The 20,645-nt window shown below is 47.0% G+C and overlaps 1 protein-coding gene across 9 annotated transcripts in view; it reads left to right on the forward strand.

The window, feature by feature from the left end:
• Positions 1-20,645, forward strand: part of DCAF8 (DDB1 and CUL4 associated factor 8) — a 38,969-nt gene that overhangs the window by 413 nt on the left and 17,911 nt on the right. For 2 of the 9 annotated variants that reach the window (XM_082704343.1, XM_082704342.1), the window contains exons 2-7: positions 8,086-8,263; positions 9,971-10,045; positions 12,781-13,451; positions 14,379-14,519; positions 15,766-15,860; positions 20,320-20,430. In XM_082704343.1, coding sequence (XP_082560469.1) covers positions 9,997-10,045; positions 12,781-13,451; positions 14,379-14,519; positions 15,766-15,860; positions 20,320-20,430 — 1,067 coding nt within the window. In that variant the 5' untranslated portion in view covers positions 8,086-8,263; positions 9,971-9,996. Of the gene's footprint in view, positions 1-3,013; positions 3,605-8,085; positions 8,264-9,927; positions 10,046-10,402; positions 10,494-12,702; positions 13,452-14,378; positions 14,520-15,765; positions 15,861-20,319; positions 20,431-20,645 lie in introns of those variants that run through there. The other 7 variants (XM_082704344.1, XM_082704339.1, XM_082704340.1 and 4 more) reach the window with 5 other exon arrangements.

Consider the following 20,645-nt stretch of genomic DNA (forward strand, 5'->3'; position numbering starts at 1 on the left):
GTGAATATAATAGAGAAACTTTGTCACCATTAAGCTTGGTCAGAAATTCTTGTTTACTTGATTTAGTTATTCTCTTGGAGATGGAAGTCCTTGAAAGGTCTTTGAAAGTTAGTGTGTAATGAATTTTGCGAATCGGTCACACTCCTCTACTGCAGGCTTTTATCTCTGTCTCCATAGGACTTAGTTTCTGGGCCAGAGCCCACTTTCTCTAGTGCTTGCCTTGACCTCCGGAACATGTACACTAAAGATAAATTACTGGACTGAGCCTGCTCTGAGTTTGCAGGTTGGGCGGGGGGGGTGATTGCTATGGCAAAGATGGCATCTTATTACCAAAAGGTAGTGTGTCTGACGGGTTGGGTTGCTGCAGACGTCTTTGGTGTTGCCCCTGAGAGCCTCGGTGTGTGCTCTCATCCTCCGATGGTACTGTTTGAGGAGGTCTCGCAAAGTCCTAACGCGAAGCATCCGTGCTTGCCTCCCGTGTCCTGTCGTTCTTGGTTTGTCTTAGCCATCTGGAGATCTGTGTGGGGGTAGCCAAGAGCCTGCGTTCCTCTGGCGTACTGTAAGCCTTGCCCCATTACCAGACCCGTTTTAGCTTACTGAGGGCCCCACGTTAGACTCTGCTCTCACCTGGTGCAGGTGGGAGGGCACTTGTGCATGTCGTTAGCCTTCCTGTTCGTACTGTGTCATTGTCCCTTGTGTCTTCGGAGCATCCTGTTGCGAGTCCTTTCCAGTGACTAAAGAGCACTCCGAAATGGGAGTGGTAAAAGCTGGTAGTGGCGGTGGATTCTGACGTGAAGGTAAATCTGGAAATTGTGGGAACACAATGGAGTTTCCTTAGAAATGACTTTTCCTTAGAATCATTTAAATTGGGGTAAATGGGCTTCAGTACGGACAGAAAAAATTCCTTAGCTGTATTGCTGCGACGGGACTTAAGAGCTGGCGTGCTCTCCTGACGTACTCAGAAACACCGTTATTAGAGTCAGAGCCCGTGAACTGTAAACGCAGGGCATTTGGTCTTACCAGCAGGGAGGGAAGGGCCGAAGCGAGTTCCTTGTTCATCGTATAGTCGATGCAGGAATTCCTTCTTTTCTTCTTCATTGGTGAGGATCTCTTTGAATTTCTCATCTTGGCTATCCAGGGACCCTCAGGAGGGAGGAGAACTAAAGAGTGCGAGGGTTGTGTTTTGGGCACCTGGGTATGTTGGTTTACCGCAGTTCATAGAGCGTGAGTGTGCGCCAGGGATACTGACAGAGCTCCCTGGTTCTTTAAAAGGCCAGTGAGCGGGGAAGCAGCTTTTATAGACTTGGGACCGTGTCCTCCGTGATGCGCAGTGTCTGTCGTTCCTGAGTGGTGAAACCCCGGCTTCTCTAGGAAGTGCAGTCTGCAGAAATGAGAAGCTGGAAACATAATGCGCATCCCTGCCCGTACAGACAGGCTCTTTGCAAAAATGTCTCTAATTTTCGAAACCAGCTCCTGCAGAGTAATGGTATTGTCCCACTTTATAGAAAGAGAAACAGACCCAAGTGGTAGAATCAGAACTCAAACTCCGCTCTGACTGACGCCGAAAGTCCTTTTTTTATTATACCTCGTGCTGCCTTTAGAAACCTGGACTTTTCTATGCCAACCAGTGAAACAAATGAGCTGTAAAGAAGAATTTGGTATTTCTTATAAAACATATGTGAAGTGTAAAAGGTCTGCCCCAAGACAGTATAAATAAAAACATTTCTGAATTGTTTAAACACGGCTCTCAGGTTGTGATTAACTGGTAGGCTATTGAGATTTTTGAGGCAATAACTTTAATGGACGTAACTACACTGAAGGAGATAGCTGAAGCCTTTTTTGATCCTTGAAGAGGGAGAAAATGGCATTTTCCCTTCAGTCTGAAGGTGTCTCCGCAGAACACTGTTCTGATTCTCAGAGCCTTTCCTCGGTCTGCCTCTTCCTGTACTTCTCTGAAGCATTTGCAGTGTGGATGGTCCCCACCTTCTTTTTTCTTAAAAAGCTTGATTTATTTATTTGACAGGCAGAGATCACAGATAGGCAGAGAGAGAGGAGGAAGCAGGCTGCCTGCCGAGCAGAGAGCACAGTGCGGGGCTCGATCCCAGGACCCTGAGATCATGACCTGAGCTGAAGGCAGAGGCTTAACCACTGAACCACCCAGGCGCCCCTGGTCTCCATCTTCTTGAAACCTTCCTGTCTCTTGACCTCCAAGATGTTTGACATTCATTATTCCTTCTGCTCTCCTGTGCATTTTGCAGTCTCCCTGTTACTTCTTTTCCCAAGGGTAGGTGTTCCCGAAGGTTCTTTCCTTGGACTGTCTCACCTTTCTTGGGTACTTAACTTTTTGTTGTTGTTTTTTTTAGTGAGGTATGACTTACATGGTGGTTGATTTCGAAGCTTCTCTGTACAGTAATTCCCGAGTATGTATCTCTGACCCTGATTTCTTAAATTCCAGACCGACTTCTGTTTTCCAGTACCTTCCTGACATGTCAACTTGGATTTTAAACATAGTCAAAATCAAATTCATCTCGTCTCCCATACATGCCAGCTTCTCATTTATGATGTTGATTCTCCCTGGGCACCCAGACTCCGACTTGCCCTTTTGATCTTGGGGGCCTCGTAACTACTGTCGAGACAGGCACGGCCCGCTCTGCCTCGGCACAGCCCGCTCACATCGCTTCCCTTCTCCTTGCCTCTGCCGGCAGCCCCAGACAGGTGCTCAGTGCTTTTTACCTCAACAGCTGTGGACGCTTTTAAACTTGTTTCTCCTTCCTTTTCTGTCCGTTTCAGTCCCATCTTGCTAATCTTGACAAAATAATTTTCCTGGCACCCTCCCCCCCGCACCCCTCCACACAACTTCTCAACTGATGAGCTACGCCCCACCCCCTGGCCCAGACGGACGGGGCCATACCAGGTTTTTCATCTTGCATGTATCTCCTCATCCTTGTCCTGGTCTTTCTCTGCTTCACCCCCTGAAATCCTGTCTTCCCTTCAAAGCCGAGTTTATCTTTTCTTTTCTTTCTTTCTTTCTTTTTTTTTTTGATGATACTGATGCTGGCATCCCTCGTGTCCTCACTGTATACTCATTTTTCCGACTGATGAGTGGCTGCAGAAGGGATTCGGACTGCCTGGACCGGGTTTGTAGCTCCTGTGGTGCCTTGTAGGCTGTTGCCTGACTAGCCTGCCCGTGCGTCGTTGGGCCACTGGGTGGTGTCAGAGGCCTAGGATGTGGGTACGCAAAGGCGGCAGGCGTGCGGGCAGTTGGGGGCCCTGTGCTGTCAGATCTTCCGCACAGCACGGAGAGGGCTGAATTTTCCTGATCCAGAAACACTTACAGTTTCTTTCCGCTCCTCTGCCCAGCGTGCCGGAGGAGACCGTTGTATACTTACCTCCTCTTAGTGCCTCAGAGGAGTGGCCCCGCACTACAGGCCTGTCCCCCTGAAGCATGCTGTATGTCGCCTGAAGTTCAGTTTCCTCGGGGTTATCCTTTGAATTTCAGTGCCCGGGGCTCTCTGATTAATAAACACTGCACTGCTGGAGTGTCGCTGGCGCTGGGAGTCGGAAGTTGGCTGAGGAAGTGTTTATTGTGAAGTAGAGAAATAAGGTGAGGAGAATGAATTTTAAATGAGCCATTTCAGCTTGAAAACCACAATTGGGGTTGGGGAAAGTAGGTCTGGTCGATTCCAGTTCTGTTTTTTTTTTTAGGATTTGATTTATTTATTTGACAGAGAGAGAGATCACAAGCAGGCAGAGAGGCAGGCAGAGAGAGAGGGGGAAGGTCTGGTCGATTCCAGATGGACACAAAGCCCAGGGCAGAAAGGCAGATTTGTCCTGGAGATGGAGATGGGGCCCTGAACAGCTGTCCTGTTATGGGCGTGTTGGGACGCCTGTCCTCCCAAGAGGAGCCAAACACTGTGACTCTCAGATGTCTGTTCTGCTCATAACTGAAGTATTTTCTACCACCATTTGTCAGTTTCAGAGGCGATTCTAAAACTTTGTCTACTTTAAATATGGGTGTTGATGTAGGAGAGCTTGGTGCTTCAGTTGCAGAGGGAGGCATGCCAGACCAGACTGCTGGGCTTATGTAAGGCATGGGGACTGCGGGGCCGGCTGAGCCCGGGTCTTAGTAAAAGGGATCAGGGACGGTGATGTTTGTAGTTGTTGATGCTCCCATTGGGCCTGAGGTGAGGAAGAATTATCACACTTCTTTTCCTAGACTCCAAAGGAATGAAAATGAAATTTAATTTGAGAGAAATTTTAAAAAGCATTAAGTATACAAATTGACAGTACAACCACAGAACTATTTTAAACTCCTTCAGGCTCTCAGTACTTGTAGTTGTCACCAAGACAGAGGGGTTGGAGTCTTTTTATAAGTTTAGGATTCATCTTGCCTGTCATGGTGTTGCTGGGAAATCACAGGTGGCTTCTGTTGCAGCCAAACTCCTCCCATACTTTCTTTTTCGAACAAGAACTGGTATCTCGCTCTCATTTACTGTGTCATGTTGAGCACTTTAGCCAGTGTCTGTTAGTAGTCCCAGCATTAAGAATTTAGTATTTTTAATTTTATTCTAATTATTATTATTTTGTAAAAGCAGGCTCCATACCTAGCATGGAGCCCAGCACAGGGCTCGAACTTGTGACCCTGAGATCAAGACCTGGGTGGAGATCCGAAGTCGGATGCTTAACCAACTGAGCCACCCAGGTGCCCCGAGCCTGAGAATTTAGTATTTTCAATTTTAATTGTTGGGCTTTGTCCATCACTAACACTTGGCCTGACTTCTTCCTCCCACATCCCTTTTCTTATTCCCTTTTTATTGGCCACGGTTTTTGAGGTATCACTTACATACATGTAAAATTTACACCTTTTTTCAGTGACTCATTCTGTAGATTCTGACACACACACAGTCACATGACAGCACCAAAGTGGAGGCATAGAACAGTTCCATCCCTTCCAGAGGTTTCCTCATGCCTGTTCTCGGTCCGTGCTCTTCCCCCACCCCCGGCAACCGCTCTTCTGTTTGTCCGTATCGTTTATTTTGTTTAGCATGTCCCGAGAATAGAATCCTACCACAGAGCTGTTGGGGTCTTGCTTCTTTGACATAGTGCGACATACCTGCCACCCATCTGCGTTCCTGTGTTTCACTAAGTCATTCCTTCTTGTCGCTCAGTAGATGGATCACAACTTACGTATTATCTATGACATGGTTGGAGAATATTTGATTGTTCCTGGTTTTTGGTGAACTTAAATAAAGCCACTAAAGAAAACACTCACCTGTAGGTTTCTGGGTGAACTTTTTAAATTTTTTTTGAGTACGTACCTGAGTGGGATTCCTGGGTTGTATGGTAAGTTTGTGTAAACAACTTCCGAACTGTTTTCCAAAGTGACTGCCATTTTGCATTTTTGCCAGCGGCGCGTGGGACTGGACTTGCTCCCTTCCTTGTTAGCGCTTGACAAAGGAAGCTTCCGTTATTATTATTTTAATAAATTTTAGCCATTCTTATAGGCGTGTAGAGACTTACTGTAGTTTTAGTTTGTAGTTCCCTCATGGCTGAGGGAAGCATCTTCTCAGGTGACTGTTATTCAGCTGTGAGAAGTAGATTTTGGCTGCTGCCCTCTAGGAAACCATCTTTTGCAGATATTTTCTTCCAGTTCTTGGCTTGTTTTTTCATTTTCTTAGTAGTGTCTCTTGAAGAGTAAATTTTTAATTTGGTAAGTCCAGTTTAATTTTTTCTTTCACAGCCTGTGGGGGGCTTGTTTTGTTTTGTTTTGTTTTGAGTCATTCTCTTAAATATTTGCCTAACCTGTGTCACAAGCATTATCTTCTTTGTTTTCTTCTGGAAGTTGTATTGTTTGGGCTTTTTAAAAATTTTTTACTTTTTTATTTTTTAAAGATTTTATTTATTATTTGACAGAGATCACAAGTAGGCAGAGAGGCAGGCAGAGACAGAGAGAGAAGGGGAAGCAGCTCCCTGCTGAGCAGAGAGCCCGATGTGGGGCTCAATCCCAGGACCCCGGGATCATGACCTGAGCTGAAGGCAGAAGCTTTAACCCACTGAGCCACCCAGGCATCCCTATTATTTGAGCTTTTACGTTTAGGTCTATGATCCATTTTGAGTTAGTTTTTGTATATTGTACAACTTAGGAGGAAAGGTGTTTTTGTGGATTTTTTCTTGCCTTTTTTTCCTTTTTCTTTTTTGCATTTGGATATCCTGTTGTTCTGGTATATGTGGTCTCTTACACAAATCTTTCCTCAATATTGAGAAAAGAAACCCCACCCCCCCCCAGTGGTTTTAAACAAGAGATGTTTGGTACCTCTTCCACAAAGTACTTTTATACACTGTATTAACTGTCCCTTTGCTTGGTTTTTAGTTAATAATTTGTCATATATTTGGTTAAAAATTTAAAGCCTTTTTATTAACGCAAGAGATATCTAGGTCATTGGAATTTCTTGGGTAGAAATTAAAATGACACCTGGATATTTTTTTCCCCATCCCCCAATAGTTTACTCTTTAACCTTCAGTTTGGCAGAGGTTAGGGTTATTTTTAGAGTGTAGGCAGTAGAGCTAATCTAATTAAACTCCCCCAGCTACCTGGGACAGTGAGCTCCTCAGCTCTTCCAGGCTGAGATTGGTTTGCTCTGGACTGGATTTTACATGACAGTTCATCAAGGTAAAAGCAGTGGATTTGTTGGGAATGTAGTGCATGAAGAAGGCAATTTATGTTTGGATCAAGTTTAGTCCCTAACTTCTGATTCTTTTTTTTTCCCCCCAAAGATTTATTTATTTATTTATTTGTCAGACAGAGATCACAAGTAGGCAGAGAGGCAGGTGGGGGTGAGGGTGGGAGAGCAGGCTCCCTGCTGAGTAGAGAGCCCGGATTCCTGGGCTCTATCCCAGGACCCTGGGATCATGAACGTGAGCCAAAGGCAGAGGCTTACCCCACTGAGCCACCCAGGTGCCCCTTAACTTCTGATTCTTTTTTTTAAGATTTTATTTATTTCTTTGACAGAGATCACAAGTAGGCAGAGAGGCAGGCAGAGAGAGAGGAAGGGAAGCAGGTTCCCTGCTGAGCAGAGAGCCCGATGTGGGGCTTGATTCCAGGACCCTGGGATCATGACCTGAGCTAAAGGCAGAGGCTTTAACCCACTGAGCCACCCAGGCGCCCCAACTTCTGATTCTTAAATAAGATTAATTCTTTGGTGCTGAAGGAGATTCTAGAGGGGCTTCTATACTTGAGACCAAGGGCGCTGTCATAGCGTCTTGGCTCTTAATTTGGGTGCTTTAATTCCTGCCCCAGAGTTGAGACGGTTTTAAATTTCTTTATTCTGATAGAAATGTAAAGGATAAGAATAACAGATAATTTCCAAAGTGATTGTATTTTATTGTCATCATTTCTTGACTTTTTAAAAGAGTGGTCCTCCAAAGGGGAAGGTGTGTACCCCAAGGAGTATTGAAGGTGACATGGTGATACATAGAAAAAGAATGTCGGAACTTGTTTTTTTTTTTTTCCCTAGAAAAATTAAGCTCGCGTTCGATGTTACTTGATTAGATGTGTGACGCACATGCACCCATGCTGGGGGCTCGTGGTAGAACTTGCCGCTGATCGGGGTTTGCGCGCAGCGTTGGGAGCTCTGCTGGCGCATCCTGCTGCGGGCCTGTTAAACTGGAATTCTGCTCCGGTGCGCCGTCTCTGCAGTTACTGAAGCTAGTGTACTAGTGTACAGAAAGAGAAAATGAATCTGGAGAAGGATAAGTAGCTCACCGGTGGTCAGAAAGGATGCTAATGGCTTCACTGATACTACAACCTGGGACTAGTTTTCGGTCTAGAACTAGTTTTGCTAAACTCTGTGGCCCCTAAAATGTGACCTTTAGAAGCTGTCCGCCTGCCAGCTCAGGGATTAAACAGAGTTGGCGTCGGCACGCGCAGGGTTGTCCCTGTTTCTGAATTTGTGGTACATTTTGTCAACTTCTTCCCAAAGAGAAGATCTCTTTTTGTAAGAACCTTAAACCATTTTCCCCAAAAGACAGCTCTGCAGCCCCTGAGTGTGAGTGGAACCGTATGGCTCCGCTCTTGCTGCCTCTCAGGGCGAGGAGCCCTGGCTGCTCCTGGTCGTGGGGGCTGCGAGAGCAGATGCGTTCTCCAGCGCCTTACGGATCTGTGGCTCGGGCCGGCTGGGCCCCTGCAGGAACCGGTGCCGTTCAGTTTTGAGCCAGGGTCTCTAGAGCCACTTTCTTCTTTGGAAGGTGGTCATGCTGGTGGACAGTATGGCGCGGTTGAGAGGTGAGAAGACATCAGAGCTCTTCTCCGTTGACCAGAACTCGTAGTGTGCTTATGACCTGAGTGTTTAATCGTAACAAAGTAGCACACTTGTTTTCCCCACGTTGGGAGACTTTTGCAGCATAATTAACTTAAACCCTAGGTGGGGAAGAAGCTATTGCGAGATGCTCGAGAATGTAAACAGGGACTCCCAACAGGAAAAAGCCAGTGCTGTGTGAAGAATGCTGTGCAGAAATACCTCCTTGGAGTAGGAGGAGGAAAACAGCCTGCTCTGCAAACCGCTCGCCGCTGGTGTTTTCGCGGTGGCTTCACAAATCTGTGCTTTGTTGGCATCATCTCCCAGCACCCTTCCAGGGCCTGCCTCAGACTCGGCCTCCGTCCTACCCGTGCGTTGCTTCTACTCCCCCGTGCTGGCCTCCAGAGCAAGCTTTGGGCAGCTGTCTCTTGGCAGGGGACACTTTTTGAAGCAACTTGGATTTCTGTAGAGGAGAGTAGGGGGTCAGGATAGGGATGGGGCTGCTTCTGGGATAATTGTTGTGGGAATGAAAGGGCTGTTGAAAGATTAGAAGCCCGTGTGCCTGGGTACGAGGACCGGAGTCATAATCATACTTTGTCTTTGACCAGTGCCTTTTGTCCAGGCACTGAAAGGGCTTAACAAAATTCTGGTCTGAATAATATTATTCTTTGCTCTTTGGAATTTGCTCGAGGTGGGAGTGAGGCCCTGTGAAAATAATGTGTTACAGTGGGATGAAAGGGAAAAGGCTAGGTACCCCAATTCACAGACAGGGCTTCGCCAAACAGGTCTGGTGAGAGCTGGCGGAATTAGATGAAATAACGTTTGCCACTTTTGAGATGGGTTGAGATGGTTTCATGGAAATGTGGCCCTTTCCTTCCCTAGCTGTGGACTTGGTGGCTTAGTTGTAAGAGGAAAAAAGAAACCTTTTAGGTTCTTTCTTGGGGAAGGGTGCTCCTGAATTCTAATTTGGCTCTGCCTCTTAACAATCCTTAGTGTCTGCCTGTAAGATCAGAGCCTGGCATCTGAGTGAACACAGAGCCCGAACACTCACCCCTATAGCTTGGTCTTTCCTGTCTCTTGATTCGTGTGTAAGGTGGTATTTGGAGTCTGGCCCACCTCTTCAGGTAACGAAGGCATGTCTTTCACAGAATTTATGGGTGATGCCCATGATTAAATTTACAACGGAAGATTCTTGCCTGGAGGGCAAGGCTGAAGCTAGCTCTTTGTGTTAGGGCCTCGGTGCGCGTAGTACCTGTCGCCGGCTATATGCCTGCCGGCGCAGGTTTGAGCTCAGTTCCTTCTTTCCCATCTCAGAAATCACTGCCAGCTACCCAGGTAAAGAGATGACCTCCCAAAGATGTCTCTGTATGGAATTTAGACATGGGGGAGGAGGACCTGCTATGATTTTCAGCAGCTGACGAGCCCTGTTGAACACGCAGTCAAAGCTGTCTTTCCCCCTTTTTTTAAAGGAGTCTCTACACCCAGCGTGGAGCTTGAACTTAACAACCCTGAGACCAAGACTTGCATGCTCCACTAACAGAGCTAGCCAGGCACCCCTCAGAAAATCATTTTTATGAAAATGACAAAGGCTGTGCGTGGCTAAATGTCTTGTCCCTTTTGTCTTTTCTCCTAGGTTATTTCCTAATTGTTTCATTCTCTTCCTCTCCTAAATGCAGGCTGGCCACTATAAACATCATTCAAGATGTCCAGCAAAGGGAGCAGCGCAGATGGCAAAACAGACTTAGCCAATGGTAAGGGGCCACCTGAGGTTCTGCTCCTCCCCTGAAGAAAGGGGAGACCTGGGATTTTAGTGGAGGGAAGGAAATCTTGCCTAAGCGTGGACCCTGCCTGTGTTGTTCTGTGTATAGAATACTATACAGGAGACACCCTGGACTATCTGGGACTTTTGTTGCTTCAACTTCTGACTGTTTCCAGAAGGTCAGTAATAGAGGTATGCCATTAGGAGTACAGGTAGTTTGGAATTCTGAAAGGTTGTAAGAGTGGATGAAACCTAGGAGGAAAAGATCAGTTAGTGGTGGAAAGAAGGGAGCTGTGGGAGGGTAAGGTTCTCCAGTTGTGACGAGGGGTCTCTTTCTGCGGCAGGTCCTAGTTCGGTGGAGACAGCAGACGAGAGATGAAGTTCCAGCCTAAACCGACTGGTGTGAGGGCTGGCCTCTGTTCTTTGTAGGGTCTGGCCAGGTGTGAACTCACTGGGTCTGGGGCTTGTTTGAAGGTAGAATATCAAGATTTTAATAATGGGTTATTCGATTAATGCGTCAGCCTTGAGCTTACTTCTGAACTGGAGAAATGCCCTTCAAATGTAATTGGGCAGCACAGCATTCGGCATTCTTGAGCACGTTGGTCAGGATTATAGGCTCAGTTCTGGTTGATGAGATTGGTAGAGCAGTGAAGTCGAGTAAGGGAAAGTGAGATTTGTCAACATGCTGTTTATTGACCCTGTGTTCTCTTCTTACCACTGCCGTTCGTTCATCTTCTGTTAAGAAAAGTGAACCAGATTTTTGACTGGGCTTCGTTGAGAGACTCGGGGTTCTAGCGTGGTGGTTTGAGGTATGTAGTTGATTTGGAATTTGACCGTCAGCTGGGTCAGGGATTGGCAGACTGTGGCCTCGGACCGGATCTGGCCTGCCCCTGCTTCTGTCAGGTTTGTTGAACGCAGTCATGCCTCACTCATTCACGTGGTGCTGACGGGCGCTTTCGTGCTCGAATAGTGGAGCTGAGGACTAGCGACAGAGATCCCTGTGGCCTGTGAAGGCCCTTGCTAGAAGAAACTTGCTGACCTCTGGATCTTGGTCATTGGCTGTGAGGGTCCCCTTGCTGAGCTCGTGATGTACTCTGGCCTTTGTGTGAATATGCTGGAGCCCCCAAGTCCTCTTGATTGGCTAATCATAATTTTAACAAGAAATGCTAGGAGTTTCGGTGTTTTTGTTTTCCTTTTCCCCAGAATCGAAGCGCGTGGCACTTTACCCTTTCTCCCCAGCGCAGCTTCAAGGCCAGCTGTACCCGAGAGAGCACAGCTGCCGGCTTCCTCGGCACGCCGCGCCGTCTCAGCAGCTGTAGCTCCTGCGAGCGAATTGCTGCACTTTCCCCCTTTCTCTTCCCGCTCCTACCCCCGTAGTTTTCACGCTGGGATCTTACTTGAGGTGCTTTCTGAAAAGAGCTGTTTACAAGTCTCCCTACCTTCTGTCGCCGTTTGAACCAGCGTGCTTGTATTGTTCGTCTGTTTTCCGTGGTGGGTTTTGCCTGAGAGTTTGACGTCCAGGGCTTCCATGGCTGCAGAGATCTTTGGAACTTCTTGCTCTGCTCCGGGTGACTAAGCTGTCAGGAGCTACTTGGAATCCTTTCAGTGTCCTCGTGGGGTCGGGTAGCTCCTACCAGCATCGCACGGAGCTGCTCTGCTGTACCTCACAACCTTCTCTTCTGGCGAGGTCAAGTTCGTCATCATCAGGAAAGGAGGCCGTGAACAGTGTTTAACGTCCTCAGCCGCCTGCCTTCCTTCCTTCCTTCTACCTTGGCTTCAGTGCGGAGGCTGTGGTCACGTCTCCAGCACACCGCGGAGCGGGACGCTCGCTGGAATGCGATTTGGCTGCTGCTAGGTAGGCGAGTGCGGTGTCTGATCGCTGGGGCTTAGATTGCCCAGAGTGACCTAGTTCTTGGAGAACCACCAACGTGGCCAGCCTGGATGTGGTGAGCTTCCCTTCTCAGATACCGCTCTCGTGGCCCTGCTTTTCATCAGTTTTGTGTGTGTGTCTTGATAAAGCTCTCCCTCAATAAAGAGTTCCTGTAACTAGCAGTAGCATTAACATGGTCAGGTCAGTGGAAGTCAGAATACGTTTATTAGTGAAAGGTGAGCAAAACCCATCCTAACGATCACAGTCCCACTTGTCCCTTCTGCTTCCTTCTGGTTGTTAGTGGATTTTAGGACCTCAAGGGAAGGAATTAGGATTTGGGGGGAGGGGAGGAGCAGTGCTTTCTTGAAGTAGGAAATAGTTCAGCTCCCACCCATTGTCAGAATGATTTTCATCTGTTATTTTCTGTTTTTCTCTGAGGAGATGTCTGGACCATTTCTTGCTGGGCACGGATGTTCTTTTCTCTTACATGTGGTTGAGTTATTTGGTGTGACCGGTGGATGTGCCTCGAGCAGGACAGAGCTTAAGGTGGTTGGTACTTGGGCACAGCCCGTCCATGCTTTGCAAGAGAGAGAGAATCGATCACTCTCAGGCCATCCTGGAATTCTCCACTTGGTGTTGAAGTACCTTTATCTGCATGTGCCTTCGGTCTTAATCTTTTCAGTTTCTTGTGCTTTACTCAGAAGGTAGTCTTGGTAAGCATATGAACAGAAACACTTTAATTGAAGTTGGTGTCCGGACCTTTGGGTGATGGTTTTTAGACCGAGGCGGGACATCCTTCTGATCACGGCCCCATTTCCTTATTTCCCTCTCACTCCCCTCTTCTCACTGGCCTGCAGGAAGCTTGTCTAGCAGTCCGGAGGAGATGTCTGGCGCTGAGGAGGGCCGGGAGACATCCTCAGGCATTGAAGTGGAGGCTTCGGACCTGAGCTTGAGCCTGACCGGGGATGACGGTGGCCCCAATCGCACCAGCACAGGAAGTCGGGGTACAGATACAGAGAGCTCGGGTGAAGACAAGGACTCCGACAGCATGGAGGACACTGGCCATTACTCCATCAACGATGAAAACCAGGTCCATGACCGATCAGAGGAAGAAGAGGAAGAAGAAGAGGAGGAGGAAGAGCATCCTAGGCGCCGGGTGCAGCGGAAGCGGGCCAGCCGTGACCAGGACTCGTCAGACGATGAGCGGGCCCTGGAGGACTGGGTGTCTTCAGAGACGTCCGCCCTGCCGCGCCCTCGCTGGCAAGCCCTCCCTGCTCTGCGGGAGCGGGAGCTGGGCTCCAGCGCCCGCTTCGTGTATGAGGCTTGTGGGGCGAGAGTCTTCGTGCAGCGTTTCCGCCTGCAGCACGGGCTGGAGGGCCATAATGGCTGTGTCAACACCCTGCACTTTAACCAGCGCGGCACCTGGCTGGCCAGTGGCAGCGATGACCTGAAGGTGGTGGTTTGGGACTGGGTGCGGCGGCAGCCAGTACTGGACTTTGAGAGTGGCCACAAGAGCAATGTCTTCCAGGTGAGGCATGGGGGCAGAACAGCAGTTGAGAAAGGCGGGCGGCAGTTAGACGAGCCTGAGAGGCCTGCTGAGGGAGCTGACGGAGAGCTGCGGTAGAAGGAGGCATCAGGACTAGTCCTGCCGTGGCTCCCGTGGGTCCAGAGATCCACGGCAGCCTTTTGTTTTTCCTAAGCACAGAGGGGGTTAGAAGCCCATTGGTGGGGTGCTTGGAGGTTCTCAGCAAGGCACTCAATGTGCCCTGGGGGAAGGCTCTAGACCTAGACTGGGTTTGGTTCCTAGCCCTGCCCCTTATTAGCTTTGTGATCATGGGCAAATTCTTTAATCTCTGGCTTTAGTTTATTGGTCTGTAGTGTCGAACTAATAACACAGAGGACCAGGGCATTTATACAGCAGTGGAAGTTAAGCAGTTTGGAACCAGGCATAGGGTTAGTGGAATCCTTTGGTTGGGTTGGTTGGAACCTTTGACGAGTATTTGTTAGTGTTCCCAGTGTCTGTTTACTCAGCAGCCCAACCCATCATATCGGTCCCAGCACTGATTCCTCGGCTTGATCTCTTCCCCAGCACCTCCTCTGGTTTCCTTTGTCTTTGTAGCAAATTTCTGTTTGCTTTCTGAATCAAGATAGATTTTCCTTCTTCTTTTCTTAAGTTTCTCCCCTAGTAGGCGTAGTCCTAGTTCACCCGAGCACTTACCCTATACCAGTTCAGCCTTGCAGAGTCAGGTGAAATGCTCTCTTGCATCAGAAGGTTTTCCTCCCTCTTTAACTCTGGGAAGAAGTTGGACTTGAGCCCACGGTGTAAGACTAGGAGAGCTAAGTTTCCAGCTCTGGTGCAACCAAAAGGATGGGTTATGTTTGTTATTACAGTTTCCCCCTCTCAAATTCACCTCCTCAGTTTCTTTCGTATGTCTCTTTTTTCATTAATACCCAGGCCAAGTTCCTTCCCAACAGCGGTGATTCCACCCTGGCCATGTGTGCCCGCGATGGGCAGGTGCGGGTAGCAGAGTTGTCTGCCACGCAGTGTTGCAAGAACACCAAGCGTGTGGCCCAGCACAAGGGAGCGTCCCACAAGGTAAGTAAGCTCTTGTCCCCATGGGTGTGTGGTCTCGCTCCTCCACCAAGGATCTCAGCCGGGGCCTTCCCAGATCTCTGCCTGTTGTGTCTCCTCTGTTGTGGTCACCTGCCTCACTTCTTTTGTCCTAAAGTTTGTAGATTAAAAGAGGATGAAAAGCAGCCACCCTTAATTTCTTGCAAGTGAAGTATTTGAAAGCTTTCTAGATCTTGCACATACAGTGTTCAGGTGATGATACTAAGCCCTAAGCTGACCAGCGGTTGATTTGGAAATCCTTGAGGTCTCCTGTGTCTTCCAAACCTCTTAAATATCCCTTGATTGTATCTGGAACACTTTAATAGCTCCAAGGTCTTAGTGGCCGGCCCCTCATGTGTGAGAGCTCCAGCTTCTCTTGGCTCTCAGGGACAGCACTATTTATGGACGCCCTGTTTGGGACTGGGAATATAGAACAGACAGTCGTGGGGCAGCCAGTGAGCAGCCGAGGGCTCGTCTCAGAGCGGTCGTGCTGTAGAAGGACGGCGGCCCTCTCTCACAAACCCTGAGCAGTAGGTAGGTGGACGTGGGATATCCTTTTCTAGGCCGAATGGCTCAGAAAAATACGGAAGTTAACCTGTTTCTTTGATTCTTAAGCCTGCCTTCAACCTGTTAACTAATTTTTATAACTGAGGTGTAAGGAATTAAACCTGCGCACCATTTCACCCCCCACCTGAGAGTTTAATTGATTTTCTTTGAGAATGAACCTTAATGGTTAATGTTTTTCTGTGTATCTCTATTCGGATCCCTTGGGGACTTAGTTGAAATAGCAAAACTCCTGTCCTCTTGACTTGTTTGGAATAAATAAGCTGTAACACATAGAACACATAGAACAAGAGAGAATGGGTTTATTAGTTCCTTTCCTGGGGCTTTACAACAAAAAAGCTAGACATGTCTCTTGTTGTGACATTTAAAGTGCAGTCCTTCCTGAAGATAAAGGAATGAACTAGGTGGCTTCTAATTCTAATCTGTAGAAACCTTTGTCTTAGGGCACCTGGGTGGCTCTGTCATCTGCCTTTGGCTGAGGTCATGATCCCAGGGTCCTGGGATCGAGCCCTGCATCAGGCTCCCTGCTCGGCAGGAAGCCTGCTTCTCCCTCTTCCCACTCCCCCTGCTGGTGTTCCCTCTCTCGCTGTGTCTCTCTCTGTCAGATAAGTAAAGTCCTTTAAAAAAAAAAAAAGAAAAAAGAAATCTTTGTCTTTTTGTCCCTTAGTTGGCCCTGGAACCGGACTCTCCCTGTACGTTCCTCTCTGCAGGTGAAGATGCGGTTGTCTTCACCATTGACCTCAGACAAGACCGGCCAGCTTCGTAAGTACAGCAGTAATGTTTTTACAGAACTGGATCTCTTGGCCTTGAAAATACCCCACCTGTCCTAGGTAATATCCATGTGTCTGGCCCATCCAAAGGGTCCCTCCATGCCTGTTCAGAGAAGCAGGTTGAGGGTTGGGCGCTGCTTCCCTTCCTTGTTGTGGTTGGTCTGCTGCTCAGCAGCACGGGACTTTTCGGTCTACCTTCTTTCCTAAAACAAGCTTCGGCTGTCTTCTGTGCCGCCTGTAATCACGGGGTGATCTCCTCTCCATGCACTTGGGCGCCGATCCGCTCCACTCGCCCACAGGAAGCACATTACTCTGCAGAGCAGCTTAGCCATACGGTCTGATGGAGTTTTCAGTTCAATTATGTATAGAAACGTGTAAGCAAAGGACAAGTCTTGCGCGAAAATATTAGTGCCTGTAATAGAGTCTGTCATAACAGTTTCTTTTTACATGAATTTGAGACTCCTAGTTAATCGCATCACTCCTCAGCCGTGTGATGTCCCGTAAAGAACAGAGCATCTTACTTGGATCTGGACAGACCTGGGTCAGATTGCCCCTCAGGCACCGCTAACCATTCTGGACCGCCGTTTCTCCAGCCTTAACTTGGGGCATAACCAATCAGTATTTCCCTGTGATCTTGAGTGTTTTTGATAATGTCCTTGATGCCCCAGCATAGTGTCTGGCTCCACATTTGGAACTGATTACATTATAGATACTAGTTAGTTTAGTTTTAAAAATTTTAATTCTTCTTATAAGTAAATCTATCTTACTTTAAAAATTCAAATAATAAAGTATATTGACAGAATGTAAATGCTGTCTCGTGCACACCTCTCTGCCCCCACTTTTCTGGCTATTGGTGGCCACTGTGAAAAATTTTGGAATACCTTTCCAATCCTGTTTGTATACTTTTATGTATCTTAAGATATATATATATATATACAGTTTCCCTCGTAAATGGGATTAAATGTACATACGTATAAATACACACACGTAGTCCCTTGCAGTTTGCTTTCTTCATGTGGAAACATGTTTTAGAGATCTTTCTACATCCGACCATGAAGGTCTATTTAACCATGGTAGTTAAAGCAGTGGTTTATTATAACAGTTTATTTAATTGCTACCTTGTTAATGAGTTATTTACATTATTTATGGTCTCATTAGTGTTAAAACTTAAGTCGTATATGTCATTTCCAGTGTTAACTAAGGGATGTTAATGATTTAAAAACATATGAGTAGAAGATAAGCTAATTTAGGAAATACAGTCTCATGGTTGGTTATTATTAGACTTTTGTTTTTCTTTATTTTTTAAGATTTTATTTATAAGAGAGAGAGGGAGCCCGACGTGGCTTGATCCCAGGATACTGGGATCTTGACCTGAGCAGAAGGAGCTACTTTAACTGACTGAGCCACCAGGTGCCCCTTGTTATTTTCTTTCTTTAGTTCCAGAGGGGAGGGGAAGCTCAAAGATGCAACCAATGGGCTAAGTTTGTTTGGTCTGCTCTGATAGAGAGTTGTGAAACAGAGTGGGAGCTTACCCTGTGCGCCAGCTCATAGGAAAACCACTGTTAGATCACAAGAAGTCGGAGACCATGTCGTGGGCAAAACAGATGACTTGGGCAGATTACTGAATTTGGAATGAAATGACAGAAGCAGTGGCTCCGGATGCAAGCACTGACAGGTGGGCTAGAAATTTAAAGAGGGAATATAGGAGAAGCTTGAAGGAGGAGAAGGCCCAGATTCTGGATTCGGGGAAATAAGAGACTGTGAACTTTCAAGAAGTTTTTGCTTTAGGGGCTGAAGAAGTAGTAGAAAGTTTGACTGAGGTGGGGGCCCGCATGTAAGGTCATGGCTGGAAAGTCCAACTGTGTTTATGTGTGAAGCTAGTGTGTGAACACCCACACATCAGAGGCATCCTTGTGTGAAGCTGGCTTAATGGGAACTTCTCTTTTGTGTATTTATGATAGCTAAGGCTCTGGAAGCTGGTGAGACTGGCTGACATTTTTAGGAAAAGAGTTGGTTTTGGAGCTGTGGGTGGGATAGTCCTTTAGCCAGTGGAAGCCCGTTTGAAATACTCTTCAGAGGACTTCTTCGCCCTGATCTGTAGTTATTTTTCCCTTTTTGTTGGAGCATACCTGCTCACTAAAAGTAAGACTGATGAATCACATTTGTACCCCTGAAACAAATAATACATTATTGAATTATTTTTAAAAATGCACATTTTAAGGCAAAATTTGGTAAGTTTGTTTCTTATGCTTTCATGTGCTTCCTCCTCCTGATAGGAAAAAAATATTTTTCTTTTCACCTGCTGCCATGATTAATCATTTTTATAGCCAGCTCTCTGGAAACCCCATGGTACTCTGCATTTATCCATTGGGAGAGAATTTTTTGTTTCCGATGAGTACATTGAGGCATTAGAAAGATCGAGCTCTTTGTCAGGATTACAGCGTGGCAGAGCCCTGTCTCGTAATCTGTCTCTTCAGTTTCTTCCTTCTGCTTCCACATGGTCAGCCTTATGTTTGTCTGCCTCTTTCCTTCTGAAAATCCACATTGCTGAGAAAATGAGATGATCTTGTGAAGAGCAGCAGCATCTGCTTTTCCCCGACTGAGACCTGATTCGAGCTGCCTCTCCTCTGTGCTAGTTTTGTTCCTTAAACTCAGTTTGGATATGTTTTCTACCTTGTGTTTTTGAGGGTTGTGAATGTGTGTGTTTTCCTTAATGACATTCATTTTCATGACTTTTATGCACTGTTTCTTTTTTCAAGATTTTATTTATTATTTATTTGAGGGACTGCATGCGAGCACGTAAGTTAGGGGGCAGGAGGGGCAGAGGGAGAGGGACAAGCAGGTTTGATCCCAGGACACTAGGATCATGACCTGAGCTGAAGGCAGACGTTAACTGACTGAGCCGCCCAGGCGCCCCCACGTAGTGCTTCAGTGAAAAGCTGCCGAGATTTTAAAATCAAGTAAAATCTCTCCACTTTGCTTAGAGCAGTTCTAGACTGGAGGGACTTTGACCATGCAGAGAAGATGCTAAAATCATTTCTTTACAAAGAAACTCGTTGTCATGGTTATATTTCTTTCAGTTTCCATAACAACAAAATGCACAAAACCGTAGAATTAAAAACGAAAGCTGGAACCCAGCCCTTTCCTTCCCTGTCTTTCCTTTCCTGTCGATGCGTTAATCTCTATGATAGCATATTCCACTGGCTGGACACTTGGATTCGGGAGAAGTATTCATAGTGCCACCCTTAAGCTGGGACAGATAGGGCTGTTTAGCCAGAATCTTCTGGCTAAAACTAAAATTTGAGAGACTTTTACTCGGGACCCCAAAGACCTCCTAAGGATCGCCCTTTTTTTTGTGGTACAACCAGAGGAGTAATTTAGAGATGATTTTCCAGTTTTAGAAATAGCTGCCCCCGTACGAATCTCTCCCCCCTGCTTCAGACAAAGGAAGAGCGCTGCTTTCCTCCGGGCCGTCCCGTCCTGGAGCTGAGGCTCGTCATTTTTCCATGTGCGTTTTTAGAGCTGGCTTGTAAGTGACACTTCTGTGGAATCTGGGAAGTAGATTCTTTTCTTTCTTTCTTTCTTTTTTTCTTTTTTAAGATTTTATTTATTTGGGAGAGAGAGAAAGAAGGAGGGCACAGGCAAGGGAGAGAGGGACACAGGGAGACGGAGAAGCAGGCTCCCCGCTGAGCCCGACTCCAGGCTCCATCATGACCAGAGCCGAAGGCAGACCTTGACTGACTGAGCCACTAGGAGCCCTCGGTGCCCCTAGGAGGTGGATTCTAACCTTAAGGTCTTTTCTGGCCACTGTTTTTATGATTCATCCTCCTCTTGCGCCCTGCTCCCAGATGGATTGGGAGGATGTATTTATGTCGATGGAAAATGTGGGTGTGTCGTCTGTTTAATGATAGCTTCCCATCGTGTCGGACTCCGGCTAACCCGACACTACCTGAGAAGCTGTACTTTCATATACTTTAATTTACACGTCTTGAGGAATACCAGAAAATGACTTCACTACACTTTTGTTTTTCCTTCCCCAAGGTAGCATTTATTAAATATATGTGGAGGTGATTTTTGTTTTTTTCTTGTTCCAGTGTTCAAAACAAAACCGCTTTTTTCTTGCTTTCACAGTGAGAATCTGGTCTTCTCTTTTTTTAAAGATTTTGTTTATTTATTTGGCAGAGAGACACAGCGAGAGAGGGAACACAAGCAGGGGGAGTGGGAGAGGGAAGAAGCAGGCTTCCTGCCGAGCCGGGAGCCCATTGCGGGGCTCGATCCCAGGACCCTGGGATCATGACCTGAAGGCAGATGCTTAACAGTCGACTGAGCCACCCCGGCGCCCCAAGAATCTGGTCTTACTAGCTGTGTCTGCATTACTCCCTGTGCTCTCTATTGTCGTGACCATCGGGTCTTTTAGAGAATGTAACTTTTACACTCTTCTACTCTTGAAGGAAACTGGTGGTGACAAAAGAAAAGGAGAAGAAAGTGGGGCTGTATACGATCTACGTGAATCCTGCCAGTACCCACCAGTTTGCAGTGGGGGGACGAGATCAGTTTGTAAGGTGAGTCTGGCTCTTTTGTGTTAAGACTTAGAGACTGATGCATTGGGGACCGCCAGGGGTGCTTTGTGGCCCACGAGTATGGGCTCGGAATCCATTAACCACCGTCTTGAACTTTTTACCCTCTTCCAAAGAGCTTAAGCTTTTTCTGAGGCATTCTGTTCCGTGATGTAGCAGTGGGAATTCCTGAGGGGTAGCTTACCATATTACAGAGATTG

Source organism: Mustela nivalis, assembly GCF_964662115.1.
Source record: "Mustela nivalis genome assembly, chromosome: 16".
Classification (NCBI taxonomy): domain Eukaryota; kingdom Metazoa; phylum Chordata; class Mammalia; order Carnivora; family Mustelidae; genus Mustela; species Mustela nivalis.